The following is a 19,786-nucleotide window of genomic DNA, read 5'->3' as shown; positions in this document are numbered from 1 at the left end:
TTTTAATCCTTTTTTTGTGTTTTATGTTGCAGTTGACCTAATCCGACTCAAGTGTTAACATCTTTAGTTTTTACTTTACTAAGAACTGTCCAAACAGTAACAAAACTTTGGCCATTTTTTGGAACACAAACTGCAATTAAACATGCATTCTTTTTTTAATGAATTAATCAGGATTAATACATGAAATAGTTCTTCAAAAATTTTCCTTCCTGTTTATAAACTTTGGATTGGAAACATCTTCATGCAGCTTGTAAACATTTAGTTTGTGCAGTAAAACGATTGTTTGAAATTGATGTAAATACATGGCAGATGTCCACCGCAAATTGCCGCAGTGTTTTTTATTTTTTTACCGGCAAGGTCGTTAAGGGCGGCTTACATTCCTTACTCTTACGTCAAGGTTCCACACGAGTGGGTGTAAGCTAAGTGGGCATCATGTAAATTACGCTTAAGTTGCATACAGTGTGGTGGTGACACAGAATGAGTCTGTAAAGGAGATGATTTGTTAGTGATACTTTCTGTTTGTTGAGTAACACTTTTAACTCATTGGCTGCCATTGACGATGTTGATAAAGTACGTGAAATTCATTTGGACCAAAAGAGATTGGCCACGAATGCTCTCAACGGGAGGATTGGACACAAAACAAGTTGACATCTATTATCAATCAAAACAATAAAAATTGGTTTAAAAAAGTGAATGCAATCAGATCACAGCACTCAAATCACACAAAAATAGCCCAAATGAATAAATCACTAAAAAAACAGAAGAGTGACAAATTTAGATAATTTTAGTGATTTAATTTTTGTTTATTTGCGATTTGTTTTCTGGGAGTGGTGGTTTGTTTTGCCTCTTGTTCGTTTATTCGGACTTTAGTCCATTTATTTCTTCCACCATAAAAAAATAAAAATAACAATACAAAACACAAAAAGAATCATAGTATTCAAAATGTGCATCTTAGAATAACAGTTAGCCATTATTGACACAGATGAAGACATTTGCGCATCATTCGTTTTTTCCATACACACAGACACACTAAGTGCACAACTTTTAAAGTCACTCGTAGGTTTTCCAAATCCGCTTTAACATTACTTACCCTCACGTGACATTGAAATTACGGAAACTATTTTGGCCTCTCAAACCAAATTACCAGTGAGCCGCATGTGCATTTGGGGTTAAGCACTGCCTTTTCTTCACTGTGGAGACAAATGTGTTCCAACTTACAGTACGCGCCCTGGAGTTAACCTCTGCACGTCACTACACGTGAGCCCAGCTAAAAATAGCCATTTGTCTCTATTTAATTGGAAGTTTATGGAAAAAAACGTTGAATTATCATCCAATGATGAGTGTTATTGTACATTTGTCTGGAAGGGATTTTAAAAAATGAGTCAGGCTGCTGTATTTGTCTCTAACTAAATGTTCCCTGGACAGTCAATTGATCATTTGTATTGTTTACTTTCAAGGCCGCCACGGGACAAAAGTTCAAATCGATGCGGGACAGTATAAAAGTACTGAACGGGAATAGGTAAATATTTACGCGGCGAAACAAACTGTGGACGGTTAACACTGTGTCCCGTGAGATGTCCATTGGCAAAAAGTGGAAACGGCTCCATTGCAGCACCTTGCCATTTATGGTCTTCTACCTCAAAGTTGAAGCGACAACTGTCGTTTTTTAATAAACATATAAAGCGTGTCCTTTCTACCACTCTGGGGTCCTGTAAGCTAAAATTGGATCAGTCCCTTTCACAATATTTACATTTGCTGTTATTTTGGGTGTTGTTAACCCCTTGGGTGTCGTTCGGAAGGATAAAGGTCCAAATTATGAGGCTCTTTTAATCCTATTCTATATATAATTACATATATCCATAGATTTATATATGTATGTATATATGTATATGTATGTATGTGTATACGTATGTATATACTTATATGTATGTATGTGTATACGTATGTATATACTTATATGTATGTATGTATATGTGTATATGTATGTATATACTTATATGTATGTATGTATATGTGTATATGTATGTATGTATATGTGTATATGTATGTATGTATATACTTATATGTATGTATGTATATATGTATATGTATGTATGTATATGTGTATATGTATGTATGTACATGTGTATATGTATGTATGTATATGTGTATATGTATGTATGTATATGTGTATATGTATGTATGTATGTATATGTCTATGTGAAAAAATAATAATGCCGGTAGTAAACAATAATTCAGTAGAGTTAACAGCAGTACGAATGAAGTGCAGCATACTAATGAAAACCTGCACATTCTTATACGAGGAGAGTTTTTAGTAGTCAGTGTGTAAACTGAGGTCAGTGGGAATGGCAACCAAGAACAACTGGTGTAACGAAAATATTCCCACAAAGGTCAAGTTGTGCAGCAGCTCGACTTTACGGGATGCCATCAGTTCGTTCCGGGATTGGGGTGGCTAATACGATCACTTGTTTAAAGGAGATCGGAGACGTGACGCACAGGGCGTTTGACATCCTATGACACGCAGGAAGCAGCCATCTCCTGAGCGTGGCGGAATAGAGACACTTAAGAGGCACGTACACACAGACATACAGTCGCTCGTATTGTACGCAAATTTGCAGTCAATTCACCATTTGTTGATTACGTACTTGGCTTGAGTCAGCATCCGGTCTGGACCACTTAGTTAGTAACTCATTGGATGATAGTCAACGACTATAGACAGCCAATCCTTTTGAACTGGGAGGGCTGATAGCAAATTTGCTGCCAGATTCCCAATTCAAATTCCCGATTCAAACTACTTTAATGGTGAAAGATCCTAGAGAATCAAGATGGAGATACATATTGAAAAATGTGAAAAATGGACGAGAATAAAAGCAAAAAATGCCCTCTAAAAACTGACCGAATGTCGAAAAAACATGTGAAACACAATCATTTTTTTCGTCTGAAATGTGCAAGAAAACAGAAATTAAATATTCAGAAAAAAAATTGAAAAGGCAAAAATCAATACCCTGTGAAAATCTGAAGAACCACAAAAAGTGAGAAACTAAATACAAAACAAAACAAAAAAACACTGCGAAATGAAAAAAATCAACAAAAAATAAAAAATATATAATACTAAAATCCCTGTTGAAAATGTTAAGAATCACAAAAACGTTTTTCTTTTTTTATTCCCTGTAAGTGTGTATTGTATGGGCGTGTTCCTGAATACTCGAATGGTTTATTTTCTCCCAAATTTTCCCTGTATTTGGAATACTTGCACAACCATTTCCTGTGACAGACAATGAAAGTGGATTATGCAATCAAACACACCAGGAGTTCTGTCTCATGGCTAAAAACATTCAGGTTGAAGGGAGATATTTTTGCTTGATGAGCCCTTTAGCACATCTTATTTACATGATGACTTTTCTAGGTCTAGTAAATAGCCCACACAGAAAGCAAACTTTTCCTGTTGAGGTCACGTAAAAACATGCTCACATGTTCGTTTGTTTTGCTTTAAAACAGCAAAGCTCTACAATTTCAAAACCTCACGGCGTATGAGGGAAATAATATTTTTGTAGTTAGCGGGAGTCACATTTTTTAAATACCTTTTTTTCTCTGGTGGGACGGCCAAACTAAAGTTGTCCAAGTATTCAAACCAGCAAATAATCTTTGCAACATAAGTGGAGCAAGATGATTTGTTGGTGGCGTTTTTGGTCAAAATGGAAAAAGAATGAAGAAAGGAAATGAAGTTTAAGCATGGGATGTTTTCATTAGGATAGGGAAATGTTCATTTTTGTTGCGCCAGGTTCTTTTGTTCTTTTCTTTTTTTTTTTACTTTTCCTGTTGGCAATCAGTAAAAAAAAGATCACTCAATGCCAGTCTTTCCATGAAAAATAGATTGATGATTTATAACAGGAAATACCAGTGAATCGATTAGTGGCTCAAAAAAAGACAAAAATTTAAAAGTATAATGACCACATGATCGTGGTTTGGAATTTGGATTTAAAATAATAATAAAAAATGCAGAAATGAGAAAACATTTTCAGCGCCATGATAAAATAAAAAGGCCAGGAAAACAACCAAGAAAACTTAATTTATGACATTGGATTTTTGGAAGCTTATTTATGTAATACAAAATTCAAAAAATCAGATACTTTTCTACATTTGACAAATTTCACTTGCTCCAGCTAGTGTTCAATAGAAGTACAACAATGTAGGTTGAACGCAAGGTTGTTTTGCGAGCCATTTTCAAAGATATTTACTATGGGCCAATAAAACCAGGCCACGAGCCATAGTTTGGACACCCCTTCTGTAAAGGGATGACCCTAATAAGAAAACTGGACGCATAAATGATTAAATCATAGACAAATAAAAATCTACTCTGGCACAGAATCCACCATTTTAATGCAAGATGTTCTTTATTGTACTTAAAAGTAAATTCTGCCTTAAATGCATTTTAAATGACTGCAATTCAAAGGTGATAATTTATTGAAGCCCTAATTTTAATTCCACAGCTGCCTTTTAATGAAAGTGCAAATTGACAAAACGTGTTTGGGTTTACACGTGCACAATTTGCATTTGTCTGCACGTTTTCTTTCCCTGCCTAGTGTGCGTATGCATGTGTTTGAACTGTTATCTGCGACAAGGCACGTCGTGTCAACACCTGCTGTTAGCGCTTTTGGGGGGTGGGGGAGTCAAGGCGGGGGACTCTCGGGCCCTGGCGTGAGCTTCCACAGGTTCAGCTTTTTGGCAAATCTGCACGTATAGGCTAACTTTAGGGACGACTTACACTTTTAGTACGCTTCAGTGGTCAATAAGTGTATGTGAATGCGTCATCTGCATTAAGTGTTCACGTCGCAGGTCTGTTTTGCATTGGGGCCCAGACAAGATTTTAAAAACAAGACAAAAGGAAAGAACATTTGTTATTTGCTTGGCTTTCAAATTATCCACTTTGGCCCTCAGATAATACAAAATACAACGCAACTAATTTTTATTCACCCTTCCCAATCCAAATGGATTGAAGGCCTATCCCGGTCAATGGCTGCCAATTATTTTACAATGACCTGACCCGTAAATACTCTCAAATTAACAGGACATGACTCATGGAAGAGCAAACATCTCCATGCAATTTCTAGAGAAACTGCATCTATTGGTTCCGGTGTGCCAAAACTACGGCCTACATACCAAGTTCAGTTGTCTATTTTTTATTGGCTTTAGGCAAATGAAATATTCACTAAACATATAATTTAATTTGGCACCCACAGAAGCTTAAATTCAACTTCCTTTCTGTTTTTCACACTTTAACCCTAGATGGAGCTAGTCACTTAAACAGCATCTCTTCATTAGTGAAAGAAAAGAAAATGACTTGACTTTTTATTTCAACCAGTCAATGACAAATACATTCATCAGCCTGTTATAGCCAACCAAAAGTGCACGATGCCTGTGGTTAATTTTAGACTGCTCCCTCAACATCCATTCTCACAGTCAACTGTGACTTGAGTCCGAAAATGTTTTTAGCGCTACAGTGAATCCCGCCCTCCCCCGTTTATGCGTCGCTCTGTCTGGCCGCGCTTGCAAAATTCCTACTGTCCTCACACCATTTAACAACCCAATTAAATAAATAAAATAATGAAAATTCTTACCCCAATTCAGTGGCCATCCAGAAGAATATGGACAACCATTCATGCTCAAACACATTCTTAGGGACAATTTGGTGTCCAATCAGCCTATCTTGCATGTTTTTGGGATGTGGGAGGAAACTGGAGTACCCGGAAAAAACCCACACAATCCCAGGGAGCACATCCAAACTCCATTGGCTGTAGCTCTGTCCACTCTTATTTGTTTTTTGTGTTTTACAGCCCCTCTATCTTTTTATAAATTACATTTTAATATTTCTTAATACATTCCTTTTTACTTTACTTTGTACTTTATACTTTTTACTTTAATGATAAGTGATGAGTATGTTAATACTTTAGTCTTTTTTTCTGTTTATGTTTCATATGTACTGTTAACAGATGCAGTTTTTTATATGTATCGTATCTTGTGCTGAGCCGGGCCATCTGTCAAATTTTTGAAGTCAATGTGGCCCCTGGGCCCAAAAGTTTGCCCACCCCTGTGTTAACCCCTGGGTCACTAGAAATCTCGTTCCTAAGGAAAAAGATCAGATGACTTTGTTTACATTTCAGTTTTTTTACTGGCAACTTGCTCCATGCCAATTGATTCATTTTTACACAAATCTGAATCCAACGCTGTTCTCTTATCTCCAGCTGAACCCGAGTGACTCAAGGCCTGAGAATCCAAGGGTCCGCTTCCGATAAAAATATTTAAAATATCCAAAGGGGGCGAGTTTCCCAAAACATGGCATCAGTAGAATCACAATAAAAGCCAGCAGCTGTGTCCAGTGCCTCCCATTCAAGGTTCCTGTAACACAATAGGTGATTATGTGGAGCCCACCCCACAATCTCATACAATGGGGCAGTTTCAGGCCATCAGATTAGCAAAGTCTGACCCCTTCTCCACCCTCAAGCAACTTCCCTTTCCCTTCCAAACCAATGAAAACACAGACCAGGCACCAAGTGTAACGTGAAACCACCGGGGGTGGCGCGGCATTTTTTTGTCGCTCGATGCTTCCCAGCTCAAGCGGTAGTGGTTTTGTTTGCAAACAGCGTCCGTCCACCGCAGACACTTTTCCCACCCGGGCAGATCCACTCGTATGAAGGGGATGATTGTTTGCTGATCGGAACCGTGTTATCCGGGGCCTTCTTTCGGATGATGCAGTGTGTCTTCTCCTTCCTGTCCCCCCAGCTCAGCTCCGGATCCTCCTGCAGCTGCGAGGTCGGCCCCGACGGCATCAAGAAGAAAAAGTCCAAAAACCTGTAAGTGAAACTGTCTTGTTGCATGTCAAGCCTCTTTTTCTATGCTTATTTTTTGATTATATCTTATTTTATGTATACAGATATGATATCTACATTATTATGAACCATATTGATGATTTAGTGTTGCGACAATTACTAATTGACTGCGGTTTAACTAACGCTTTTTGGCCCCTCCCACTTGAAAGGAATTGACATCCTTTAATGTCAATGAAAGCTTCTTAGCTGACATCTCAAAATGGGAAGTGATATGCTAATACCTTCTCATCTGTTCTCATACATTGCCCAATGTTTGCCAAAAATGACTTTAATCTTGTAATATTATGATTTTAATCCTTTAATATTACAACGTATTGTTTAAATCTCGTAATACTGTGAGATCATAGTCGCTATATTGCACATTTTTCTTGAAAATAAGTATGATTTTGTTCTCATAGTATTCCCCTTATCTTACGTTAATCAGATAATATTATGGCAAATGTCATTTTATATCAATATGTTGGCAAAAGCCTGTGAAAGCAACAAACACTGTCTTTAATTTCATAATATCACAGTTTACATCTTGTAATATTACAACATAGGATATAATTCTCTTAATATTATGACTTGAATCTTGTGATAATATAACTTCTTACTTCATTCTAGTGATTTTAGGACTTTAATATCTGAATATTTTGACAACATAGTCTTTTAATTTAAGCAGTTTAGGTGAAAAAGCATTTCTAACCGAAAGCGAAACCTCAATTTCACTTGCTTTTGAGGCCCAAATCTCCCATGCATGTCTTTTAATTTTTTATTTAGCTTTTAGCTAAGACAACAAAAAGAAAATCAGTCATTTTCTTGGTGATAAAAGTGCCACATGATGGCCTCAATGAAGTGGTAAATGATGTGTGAAGATTTTGTCTGGTGCCATATGTGTGCCTCACATTTTCAACTGTGTGACAAACCACTTGTGTGTGTGTGTGTGTGTGTGTGTGTGTGTGTGTGTGTGTGTGTGTGTGTGTGTGTGTGTGTGTGTGTGTGTGTGTATTGACGCTTCGGTGATTCATCAGCTGTTGAATGAGCCTTTTCACACCCCGCTTCATCAAGACCCAAACACATTAACACTCAGCCAGGACAATAAAAGCTACTCAGAGTGGCAGCTTTTTCTCTCACTCCTTCTTGTCCACAAACTGTGTTTACTTAAACAGGAAGATTAAGCGATTAAGATTCCACAATTTTTTCCCCCCTCCATCACTACCTTAAATTTGTGGGAGTCATTCTCATTTCAGTTTGAGATTACCGCATGGCCTTAGAGATTTACTTTTGATTGGACTTCTTCGAATTATTGCTATTGTTATCTTTCCCATGAGAGTAGAGATTTAGCTTGAATTTGAACTCTGTGGTCCAAAGATAGAAGAAATATTCATTGGCTTCCATTGAGACCAATAGACATCCATTTATTTGAAGTGGGAGGGTTGGCAGCCTCCCACTTCAAATAGATTAGACACCTTCTAGTAATATGCTCACAGGAAAATGATAAAAACAGCTCCATCATTGGACATAGTATATCTCTCTCAGCATCACCCAAGTTAAAAATACTCTCTGACTCACTTATTAAATTTCTGTGTATTTTTATACACAACATCAGCATACCTATTAATGTTTTTCTAGGAATTTGCATCACTGTGCGCCAGCAATTTAACAAATTACATTTCATGCTTACAATGATTTGCTTGTCTCTTGCCAAATCACCATTTTTAATCTTTGTGTCATAATTCCAGGCATTTTCTATCAATTCAGTTTCTCTGCACCTCAGGGTGGGGCCATTGTGTTGTAGTCATTGTATATATGTAGACATATCTAATAAACTCAAAGCTCTGAGGAAATGAAATCTTAATACGCATCTTGTTCACAAATAGAAACAGGAAGTGAATTGGTGCTAAGGCACGTGCAAATGGTGTGGGTGGCTGGGCCAGGGGCTTGTCTGTATGGTTTATTGCCTATAAGAGGCAAAATCCATGTGACAGTACATCATAACACACGTGGTTATAATGCAGTCTCCCATTGGAGGTTTGTGTATTTCATCCTTTGTATGAAGCTGTCAAGTGTGAAGTCGTGAGTTGATCTCTTCTAATCCCGACTATTTTGAGACAAAGAAGTAGGATGCTGTTGATGGTCTCCTGCCGTTCCCATTTAACAAGCTGTGATGATGTTGTTAGGTTATCACGTGCTTCTCATTGGCTCACAAATGCACAGCATTGATCTTGATAATGTCATTGTAGCTGTTGACAGAAGAGTGCACAGTTTGTCACTCTGCACAATGTAAACTAGAAATGTGCATTTTCAACAACTGAAGGCTTGCAGGGGGTGCTGGAGCCTATCCCAGCTAACTATAGGCAAAAGATAAACTACACCCAAGACTGGTCACCAGAAAAAACACAGACACAGACAACCATTCGCTACCAAGCGGGAATCGATGCCATGCTTTCCCGCACCAAAGTCAGGCGGTTGAACCACTACACAAGGGGTCCCAAAATCAGTCCTCAGGGCTTGCTATGAGTCATGGTTTTGGTTTAAACAGTTTAACCGATGTTTTTGCTAAAACAAGCATCAAATGACTGTAATCAAATGATTACACTTGTAAGACACCAGATTGGTGGCATGGTGTTTGCTTGGTTTGAATGGAATCCATTTGTGGAATAGCTTGAAGATCATTTTGAGTTGAATTCTTGTACATTTTGGGTCGCTTTGTGAGTTACTATATTCATCACTTGCATTCATAATTTAATACACGTTTCATTCAATTTGGCAAGGTCATTTTTTCTAAAGTATTGGTTCGCAGTTCACTATTTGACAAAGTAGTACTATCTAGTATGGGATAAAACTATTACTCCATCTTTTATGAAAACACTAGTGATTTCTTTATAAGAAACTCAGATATGATTCCATTGTATTTGCACACACTGAGCCAAGTCGTGCAGGCTTGATGGAAGGAATTTATCTACTGGATGGTGCAAAGGTCCGCCTCCTCCAGACGCAAGTCGCTATAAATGCTCCTGCCGGAGCCTCATAAGGGTTAGAAGAGGAATGTTTTGCCAAATAAACTGGCGCGCTCAAGACACAGGTTTACATGCCGTAAAGATTAACAGATTTGCACCCATGTTCCACTTGATGCTTGATTTCTCTGAGAAGTACCTGGAAAGGTAAGAGCAAGGAATATGAGCTCTTATAAGTGTGTGTGTCTATGTTGAGGCATCCTGCAGGAATTTAAAACCCGGTGAGAAGCTATGTGACCCCGCCGTGGATCTCATTTGACCGTCTCAGCCAGGAGGGGGGGGCAGGAGAATTCCCTATTGAGGCCCAAGTGCCATTCCAGCTATTTAGCTGATTAAAGTGCTTTGACTTGAAACTGGAGACCTTTTTATTAATATCGTCGTACCAACCTGGATTTGGAGAATAGGGCACACGCGTGATGAGTGGGTGTGCATGTCGAGGAGGCTCAGGAAATGAAGTGCCTCCTTCTCTATGTCAATGGAAGGAAAGGCGTGTGGCACGTGGCTGTGCCGGGATATTTATGGATACAATTAAGGACACTTCCCCTTTTCACCGTTCTTCTAGGAATATTGCAGTGACCTTCTTAGTGTCGTGATTAGATTTCCATTGCCTCCGTTTACACTTTTTGCAGTGATTCTTTTACTGAGAGATGGCCGATCCATTAGGAGGGCTGCCCTCCCAGTACTCCCAGTTCCGTGAATCGGATGTTTACCAGTGATGAGTTAATTTTTGCGTCACAGCAGATGAATACTGGGATGTTTAGCATCGTCAATTACTCTGTAAGAGTTATTTTTCTTTAAGATTATATGATGTATACATAAGAAGTATACAGAACAATAGGAAAATTTAAATTTCCAGACATATCTAGATAAAAACATAAACCGTGCAGTAATTCATTGTCTCCTGGGGTAATATGGATGAATATTTCATGAATATTACCGTATTTAATTGAGATATTTACCTTTAAATTCAGTATTATACAGAATGTGATTATTTGCAGTTAATCTCAGTTAATAATTTTCACATTTGCATTAACTCATTGTCACTTGACTTAATATAATTAGTGTTTCAGTAATATCACAAGTTCATATCTCATAAAAGGGTGCTAAATACTTCTCAATCAATCTCACAATCTCATTCTTTAAACAATGCATTTACTCATTGTCTTTTGATTTAATATAGATTAATATTCTTAATAGTTTTTTTGTTGTTGTCATAAATTGTCCGAATATGATTTTTTTTTAACTCTGTGGCTACCAGTGACATCAGTTGACGTCCAATCTATTTGAACTGGGAGCAGCAACATGACAGGTGTTGTATAAACAGACAAACATAGTTCAGGAGTTGTGCAAACAAGATCACAAGACGAAAACAACGGGAAGTATTAATCTGTTTTAAGTCTAAAACAGTGTCCTGTAAACAAAGGCACTGCGGCATTCCTCTTTTTCGACCTCACCTTGGTGCCACGCCGTCATCTGCGGCATGTCTGCAGCCTCTCCCGGGGAGTGCAACCTATTTTGCACACTACCATTAGTGCAACTAATATGAGGAGGGAATACAGTGAGCCCCAGGCTTCAGATAATTATAAAACTTCGACCATAAACCTTGCGGTCCGGTATCACGACATGCACGGCCCTGTAAAAATTGCAAACATATGTCCCATCCATTTGAACTTGCAGGGTGGCAGCGAATTAACTGTTGTTCAATTTCTGGTGACCTGTGTTAGTGCAATCATGCATTGTAACCAGATACAACATTATTTAAGTATCCATACTTTTGGCAATCTTATTTTACCGTTTTGACTAGGAGTCTCCAAGCTCTGTCCTCAAGGGCAACTGTGAGACATGTTTTTTTTTTTTTTTTTCCTGGTTCCAATGGATCCAGAACAGGCATTTTAATAAATCAAGCAGCTGGTTGCAATCCATTGACTGCAATTGTAGGACTTCAGATTGTTTTTTTCTGGTTGGATTGAAATCTTGCATCTTAAGTATGCAATAGAATAGTTTGGAGACCCCTGCTTCAATGCATTTCTCAATGGGTTTGAAGTTGGGTTAAAGGGGGACCGGTTTTGCTTGCGTACGTCCTTGCCGGACTATTAGCAGGCCTGGCAACTCACAGTGGAAATCAAAAGCAGGGACTCAGGAAATGGGTGTTGAGTGAGGTCACATCCCAATTACAGCGCATGTGCTTCAGGTCGGGAAAAGCCAGGACACGCACCCTGGGATTAGGAGAATGTGCACATTTCCGTTCAACGCCTCCGGGAACGTCGTACCTTGTGATGAGCTCCCTTTCTCTCTCGTCGTGACGGAGGTGCGCTTTGAAATTGGGGGGGGCGGACGAAGTCAGAGGGGTCGCCTCGGCCCCTGGGGTCGGATCCCTCTCAGCGTCCCCTCAGGAGCCAGGAATGAGTCTCACTCTTCTTCCTCAGACATTTTAGCTCAGTCCCTGCCAAGGAACCTGCCAGGGGCACAGCGACAGCAGAGAAGGGTGGTTTTTTATCCCCTCCGATAATCTGCCGACATGAGAAACTAGCAGCAAGCGACAACACGCCTTTTCGGAATATCCGGTTATATCGTTCCCGCGCGAGTGCCCGAAGACTTGAAAATGTACGCCGGTCTTTGTTTTCATTGTCTCCTCGCCACATGTGCGGTTTGGATTTACAACAGCGGACGACGGATGGTATTCGGAGAGCTGGTTTTCAGGAAGGTCTGTCATTTTTCTCTTCTTCTCGCAGGGCAAAAGACATGAAGAACCGCTTGGCTTTCCTGCGACGGAGGAACGAATCTCCAGGAAGCAACCCGGCCGGAAAGTTGGACAAAACGATGAAGTCAGTCAAGTAAGTGACCACTTCCTGCCTTTCCGTGTGGGCTACCTAGACTTGATGACCGATTATTGGAGGAGGAGGAATTTTGCAATTGAGTGGGCTTGTACTTTTAACCTTTTTTTCCCCCATTTACTTTTTCCAGTATTTCACAAGCATGTTAAACTTTTGCCACTATTCTTTTTTTTTTATTTAGAATGAATTAAATAACATGTTAAGGTACATTTTTGATCATTAAAAAATGTTTATACCTTTATTAATAAATTGGTATCATGTTCATAAAAATATTACTAGAAATTCTAAGAATTTGTGTAAGAGTAACATAATAACATCTACAACTAGATTAAAACTCTAACTCACTTCCTATTGATTAAGGGTCACTTACTGTTAATTTTGGGACATTTTTGGGCCAATTCTGGGTAATTTGTGGTCACCTCATGTTAATTTAGGTTCAATTTCAGGTCACTCCCTAATTTTTAAGGGAATTTTCAGGTCATTTCTTGTTGGTTTTGGGTTACCTTCAGTTAACTCTTTCATACCATTGACAATAATATTCATCTGATTATGTGGCGTCAATCATCAGCTATGAATTTTGAGCCTGTCCTTAGTCCAATTCAATAGAAGTGGAAGCCTCTATATCTGGTAGCCAATCAGTTCATTTTGGGGCTTTTGTGGTGGCACTTTTTGTTGATTCCGGGCTAGTTCAAAGTTTTGTGTACTGTGATTCCTTTTTTTTTGAATAATTTAGTGGCATTCCTGCATCACTTGCTGATCATATTGTGCCATTTTTTGTTTAATTAAGTTCAAATCCAAGTCATTTTCTGTTGATTTTGTGTTTTTTTTCCAGGTAACTATTTGTGTATTGTGATCACTTATTGATTTAGGGGGTTTCTGTTCATTTGAGGACCCCTTTTATAGATCTTCAACTCAATTCCCAAACACTTTCTGTTGATGTAGTTCATTTCGGGGTTATCTCATGTGTATTATGGTCCCTTCCTGAGGGTTTTGTAGCAAACCATTGAGAAATGAACTAGTTCTTCTAGCCCCCAATAACACTCAAATGTTGTTGCTTTTTTAATTGATAGTAATGGAATGAGTGTCCCAGAAAGGGTTGAAATAAAAACAACATTTCAAATTGTTCCGGACGTACGTAACACGTTATTAAATAACCATCACAAGACAGTTTGTCTCCTGAATTCAAAGATAAAGTGCACACCCTCCTCATTGGAGGTGATGAAAGCATGTAAGGCCACTCTGAGGGTGCTTGTGGGCAATCTCTCCTGGGGGAGGAGCCTTTCCAAACCAAAATATCCTCCCATTGGCTCATCGAAGCCTCTCCCCTCACGCCTCCTCGATTCATATTCATTGGGCTTATAAAAACCTCCCTCCGGCAGTGTCAAGCAGACAGACTCATGATTCACACAGCCACGGTGGTCATCAATCCGCAAAAGGGGGCATTGAAACCGGGGCTGATCGGGAAAGAAGATAGCTGCATTTGGGCTCCATTCCGGTTCTGGCGAATGGGTCATACCATGAGAAACCTGGCAGAGATGGGCTTACTCAAGAACCGCTCTGCTTTTATCTGCAGGCCCACCCCAGAGGATGCTCTCAAGTGGGGGGATTCGCTTGACAAGCTGCTGGCACACAAATGTAAGTGCATTTTTTTTGTCTCTTCACTGCATGTGTGTGGAAAGGAAAAAAGATGAAGAATAATATCTACATGAACGCATTGTCTTTAGTGAGTCCTTTTTTTCCCTGATAGACGCCCACCCAGTACACAGAGATTGACCGATTGACACCATTCCAGTTTTGACATACATACTTCATAAATTCATGGGATGCATGCTTTTTTTTCTTTTTCTCTTTAATGCTAAGGTTTTTGCTTTTTTTATACTCAGACCCCTTAATTTCTATTTTTTTTTTTTTTTTTTACATTTTCCAAGTTTTGCTAGAAAGTCCCACATTTTCAGTGCAATTCACATAAATAATACTTCAAATAATTATTAACAAAAACATAAGCTTTTGCAACAATTACATTAAAAACACGTTATTTTCCACTGGCAAAAAATCAAACAAAATGTTTTCCATTTTTGTAGGCTTTTTTCAGTTATTGTTGTTGTTTTTTTTTATAGTTATCACAGTATTTTTATATGATTTTGTCTTATGCACTTATCCACATTTGTTTGTGGGTTTTGACAGTTTTCTGGTTAGATTTTTTTGGGGCACCCTCTAATTTTCCTCCCTTTTTAGGTGGATTGGCTGTTTATTAATTTTTCGCAGTTTTTCTCTTTTTTCATGTTTTATTTTTTCATTTGTATTCCCGTTTTTCACATTTTATAATGGTCAATGCCAAAAGACAGGCACCTCAGTCAATTCCAGTGACAGATATAACCATCGATACCAATGTAGAATCAGTAAAAAATTCCTCTTGGAACACATCCTTGGCCACAAAGCAAACAAAAGCTAAGTACGAGGCAGAGTAGGTGACGTAAAGACATCTGTTCCTCATTGCGCGTGTAAATTCCTCCCTTCCACGGAGTGAAGGAAGACTTAACGTTGCTCTCCGATGATCCATGGGAACGGAAAGGTGCAGGCTGGGAGGTGTGCACAGATCGGGCTTCCTGCCATTCTCTTTCCAAGATGCCGTCTTCCTCAATTCATTAACTCGGCTCTAAAAAGTTCACCAGCTGCATGGGCTCACTTGGTCCACTTGTTGTAAAACACTCTTGTTTTCTATGAGGTGGCTCTTGAGTTTAGTGAAAAACTGCTCGTCTAGAGAGGACTTTTTAGGCAAATTCCTTTGTAAACCATCATTTGCGCCTTCCAGGCAAAACATATTGTTGTTAATGGGTGTTATATTACTAACTACCCCAGTGATCTGAATACTATACGTACTGTCTAGACTGGCAGTGAAAATTAACATATAATATTTATCATTTCTTTTTTTAAATGTTCTTTTTAAATGCATAAAATCATAAATAATCTTCACATTGAGTTTTATTTTCTTTATTATTTTTGGAGTTTAAAAAAACGTATTTTTACCAGTTTTTGTAATTAAAAAAACTGTTTTTTTTCTATTTTATTTATTTTAAAAATGTTTCAAATAAAATAAACTGTAAATGGCAATATATAGAGCAAGGTTTACTAACTCATTGGCGTCCAATCTGTTTGAGCTTGGAGGATAGAATTGGTTCATTCTCTGACAGACCTCCCATATCAAACAACAGCGTTCAAAACATTCCATAAAGTATAACGAATGAGGTTGCCATGGTACCCCAGTCAACGATCCCGTGTGTTTGGACTCATCATCCTTAGAATGTGGCTCTCTCTGCTCTCCTTTAGATGGCTTGGCGGCTTTCCGAGCATTCTTGCGCACCGAGTTCAGCGAAGAAAATCTGGAATTTTGGCTGGCGTGTGAAGAATACAAGAAGATCAAGTCGCAGTCCAAGATGGCCTCCAAAGCCAAAAAGATCTTTGCAGAATATATTGCTATCCAGTCGTGTAAAGAGGTAAGCTACTTTTAAAAATTGAAATAATAGTATTTTGGTTTATTTTGGGTAACTGATTTTGAGTTCTCTCTTGGTAACGTATGTATTTTGGTCATTGACTATAGATTTTGGCATTTCTGGGTCAATTTTGTTCCACTTATTATTGATTCGTTTACCAAAAATAAATTCCAGTTCATTTCTGTTTGATTTTGAGTCAACTGCAGGTCTTTTCATCAAATTCTGGGTCACTTTGTTTTGATTTGGTGTCATTTCTGGGTCAAATCTTGTGTATTTTGGTCACTTAATGTGGATTTTTGGCATTGATATGTCAACTCCTGTCCATTTTGGTCACTTTCAATGTTTTAAATACCCCATAAATAGTTAACTCTCTTATTTTTTTACCTATTCAGGTGAACCTGGACTCGTATACTCGTGATCACACGAAAGAAAACCTGCAGAATGTGACGCGCTCCTGCTTTGAGCTGGCACAGAGGCGGATATACGGACTGATGGAGAAAGACTCATACCCTCGATTCCTCCGCTCCGAACTCTACTTGGACTTGATCAACCAAAAAAAGGCGAGCTCCACTTCGACGTCGTCTTCGTCATAAGAGGCAAAAAACGATCGTCCCGGAAGGAACGCGCATGTTTGAGACGGCAAATTTTTTCCTCTTTTGTTTTTTGCATTTGTTTTTTTTAGGACATTTTGTCTGTCATCCCGTGCGCTATAACTTCTCGTTTGTTTTCGGTGGTAGCGGGAACGCTAACGGCACTGCGAAGGAAGGAACGTTTACGCAACAAATTCCTCAACAAATTACGAAAAAAAAGCTTGTCGGATCACTGTTTTTTTAAGAAATGTTTGGGTCCAGTTGTACTGGAATTTAGGAGTTTTTTTTTTTAATTTTCGCAGACATGAAGACAGTCCGGTACTGTTTGTCATGCTGTTTATTTTCTTCTATCGTAGTCCTTTCATTTCCTCTACGTCAGGGGTGTCAAACTGGTGAGTCAGGGGCTAGTTTTGGCCCGGGAAAGTCATGTTTTCCGCTAAAATGAAATTGACGTTGCGTTTCTGTAGTAAAAATGACAGCCGTTTTTTTTCAGAATTGAAAAAATAGTTTAAAATACATTTTAAAAAGAATAGTTTCTGTGCTTGCATCGGGAACAAAAAATAGAGGCACAAAAAAACACTTTGGACCATTTTTAGTGGTACATCGATACCATTTTAATGGTCCTGATACTGATTCTCACACCTGGTTATTTGGTTTCGACCAATCCCAATACTGTACCGACACTAATGATAAACACATTTTTATTTAAAGCAGAAGCAAGAAAATACCTTTACCCCCTCTTACCAATATGGCCTATTAAAATTAAACCACAAGATTAGACATCCATCCTCATCTCGGTAAATCTAGATCTGAAAATTCATGTATTGCGCACCATCGGTACGTTATTTTTTAGTCATTCCCGATACTTTTAGTGCCATATCGGTACTGATACTAGGCACAACACTAATTCCGAGGTTCACAATGTCTCAAAACTTTATTGAAAAATATGGCTATATGGTCATCCGCTAATTGTTTAGTCAATTAATCACAACGGTTCCGAGTTTATCTCCCATTGACAGTGCTAGACATGCAAACCCTTTTGACTGGAAGGAGCAAATTTGTTTTCAACTGCCCCTCCCAGTCAGAATGGATCGGCAGCCATATGTTTGACACCCCTGCTCAACAACGTCCAATCCCAAACAGTTGGTACGACAACCGCTGACACTTCCTCGCCATACGGAAGAAAACTGTAGCTCTGTTCCATGATTGTCCAGGCTTCACCTTCAGACTGTGACAAAAAAAAAACGACAAAGAATGCGCACGAGCGGACGTATTTAAGACTTGAAAAATCGTATCAACGGCAAGAACAAAAGGACTCAATGAGAAGAGAAGCCAAAATTTCATTCAAATGCAAACGTAGCTGATGAACGAGGATTTCTCAGGACATGATTTCACGTTTTCATAATTTTTTTTGCGGTTTCTTGGCTTCCCAACTTGCACTCCTTTACTTATATTGAGCAATACACGACAAGTCGCTTGGAAAAAAAAACTTCACTTAGCCTATTTATTTTAGAGTAATGGATTAACTGGTTGGACATTTAAAAAAAAAAAAAAAAAAGCACTCGGCTCAAAGCTTTCCTTCTAACCACCAAACTGGTCCAGTGCTGTTCTGAATTTAAGTGCAATATTTTTATTTTTCATATTATTATTGTTAATGTTATTATTTGTTCATTTATTTAGATTTTCATCTGTTAGTGAAGAAATATTAGAGCTTTAAGTTTGACCTGCGGCGAGTTCCATGGATTTAACTCCTTTGTTGCCTGGGTTTACATTTAACTATTGAAATATTTGGAGGAATACATGAGCACATCAAATTGCATTGATAAGAAAAAATAAGTGAAATTGGAAAAAAGAATACAGCTGAAAATGATAAAATCCTAAATTTAAAAAGTAGAGAAAATGATGTAAAAATACTCATTGGATAAAAAATGCATTCAAATATTTTTTAGTAACGTTTTCTTACTTCATATTTAGTTGTTATATTTAAAAAAAATATATATTTTTTTTTAATTTTTGTCAAAAATTCTTAATTTTGTAGCATTTTTTTTATTTTTGGAATCCATTTGAACCTAAGCTAAAAAATAAGAGGATATTTAAATGTGTTAAGTTAGAAAATTAACTCATAACAAACAAATTCAACCAGGACATAAATAAATATATCTATATTCTATTTTTAATTATTTTTATGAGGATTTTCTATGGCTTGTATTATCTCCAATCTAATTTTCCCTTACCATTGCTTCAAATTTGATATACACATGCATTCCTCAATATAATCTATATGGTAAAAGTCAATTCAGGCATAAAGGGGGGTTTTAATTAAAGCAAGTAATGTTTGTTTGTTTGTTCCGGCAGCGGGCCGCCGGGAACTTTATGGTTGTACATATTCTGTAAGAAAAGTATGTGATAAAAGAAGCAAAAAATTCAAGTGACAAGAGTCTCCCACTGGTTGTGAAGTTGGGATTCAGCTGTATTTATGTAAATAGAAGAGACTCCAAAACTATAAGACGACCTGTAAAGTTGAAGAATAACGAAATGGATGGCGAGCAAGAGCAGGGCACAATTGCTGGGTCATACATATTAACACTGCTTATAAGGAGTTTTCTGAATGCATTGGATTATTTTCACTGTTTACAAGTCAAAATGCATTTCCCTTCATAGCAAGTGAAAACCTTAGAATGCATCTGGTGTCAATGCTAATGATAAATAAAAGAATCAGCTGAACAAAACCATCTGTGTATATTTTTTTTGGGGAGGGGGGGTTAAATTTATAATATCACAAATTAAAACCAACATACTAACACTGGTACATATTCTAACCAGTAAAATACTATTAAACTGTATATGAGGTTTAGTATGGGACCATTAGCCTCAAATCCATCAGACTGGGAAAGAAAATTGAGCTATTATGTATTAATATATTTTTTTGGGCAAAAAAAAACACCCACCAAAATTGAAGAAATACAATTACCTATTTTTTTCTTT

The 19,786-nt window shown here is 37.9% G+C and overlaps 1 protein-coding gene across 8 annotated transcripts in view; it reads left to right on the top strand.

Annotated features, from left to right (window-relative positions):
• Nucleotides 1-19,530, top strand: part of rgs3a (regulator of G protein signaling 3a) — a 75,132-nt gene extending 55,602 nt beyond the window's left edge. For 7 of the 8 annotated variants that reach the window (XM_077737620.1, XM_077737622.1, XM_077737621.1 and 4 more), the window contains 5 exons: nucleotides 6,781-6,851; nucleotides 12,619-12,720; nucleotides 14,294-14,355; nucleotides 16,048-16,214; nucleotides 16,604-19,530. In XM_077737620.1, coding sequence (XP_077593746.1) covers nucleotides 6,781-6,851; nucleotides 12,619-12,720; nucleotides 14,294-14,355; nucleotides 16,048-16,214; nucleotides 16,604-16,804 — 603 coding nt within the window. In that variant the 3' untranslated portion in view covers nucleotides 16,805-19,530. Of the gene's footprint in view, nucleotides 1-6,780; nucleotides 6,852-12,253; nucleotides 12,491-12,618; nucleotides 12,721-14,293; nucleotides 14,356-16,047; nucleotides 16,215-16,603 lie in introns of those variants that run through there. The other variant, XM_077737627.1, reaches the window with a different exon arrangement.
• The last annotated feature ends 256 nt before the right edge of the window (nucleotides 19,531-19,786 follow it).

This window comes from Stigmatopora nigra, chromosome 17, assembly GCF_051989575.1.
Source record: "Stigmatopora nigra isolate UIUO_SnigA chromosome 17, RoL_Snig_1.1, whole genome shotgun sequence".
Classification (NCBI taxonomy): domain Eukaryota; kingdom Metazoa; phylum Chordata; class Actinopteri; order Syngnathiformes; family Syngnathidae; genus Stigmatopora; species Stigmatopora nigra.
This window is presented reverse-complemented; position numbering and strand designations above follow the sequence as displayed.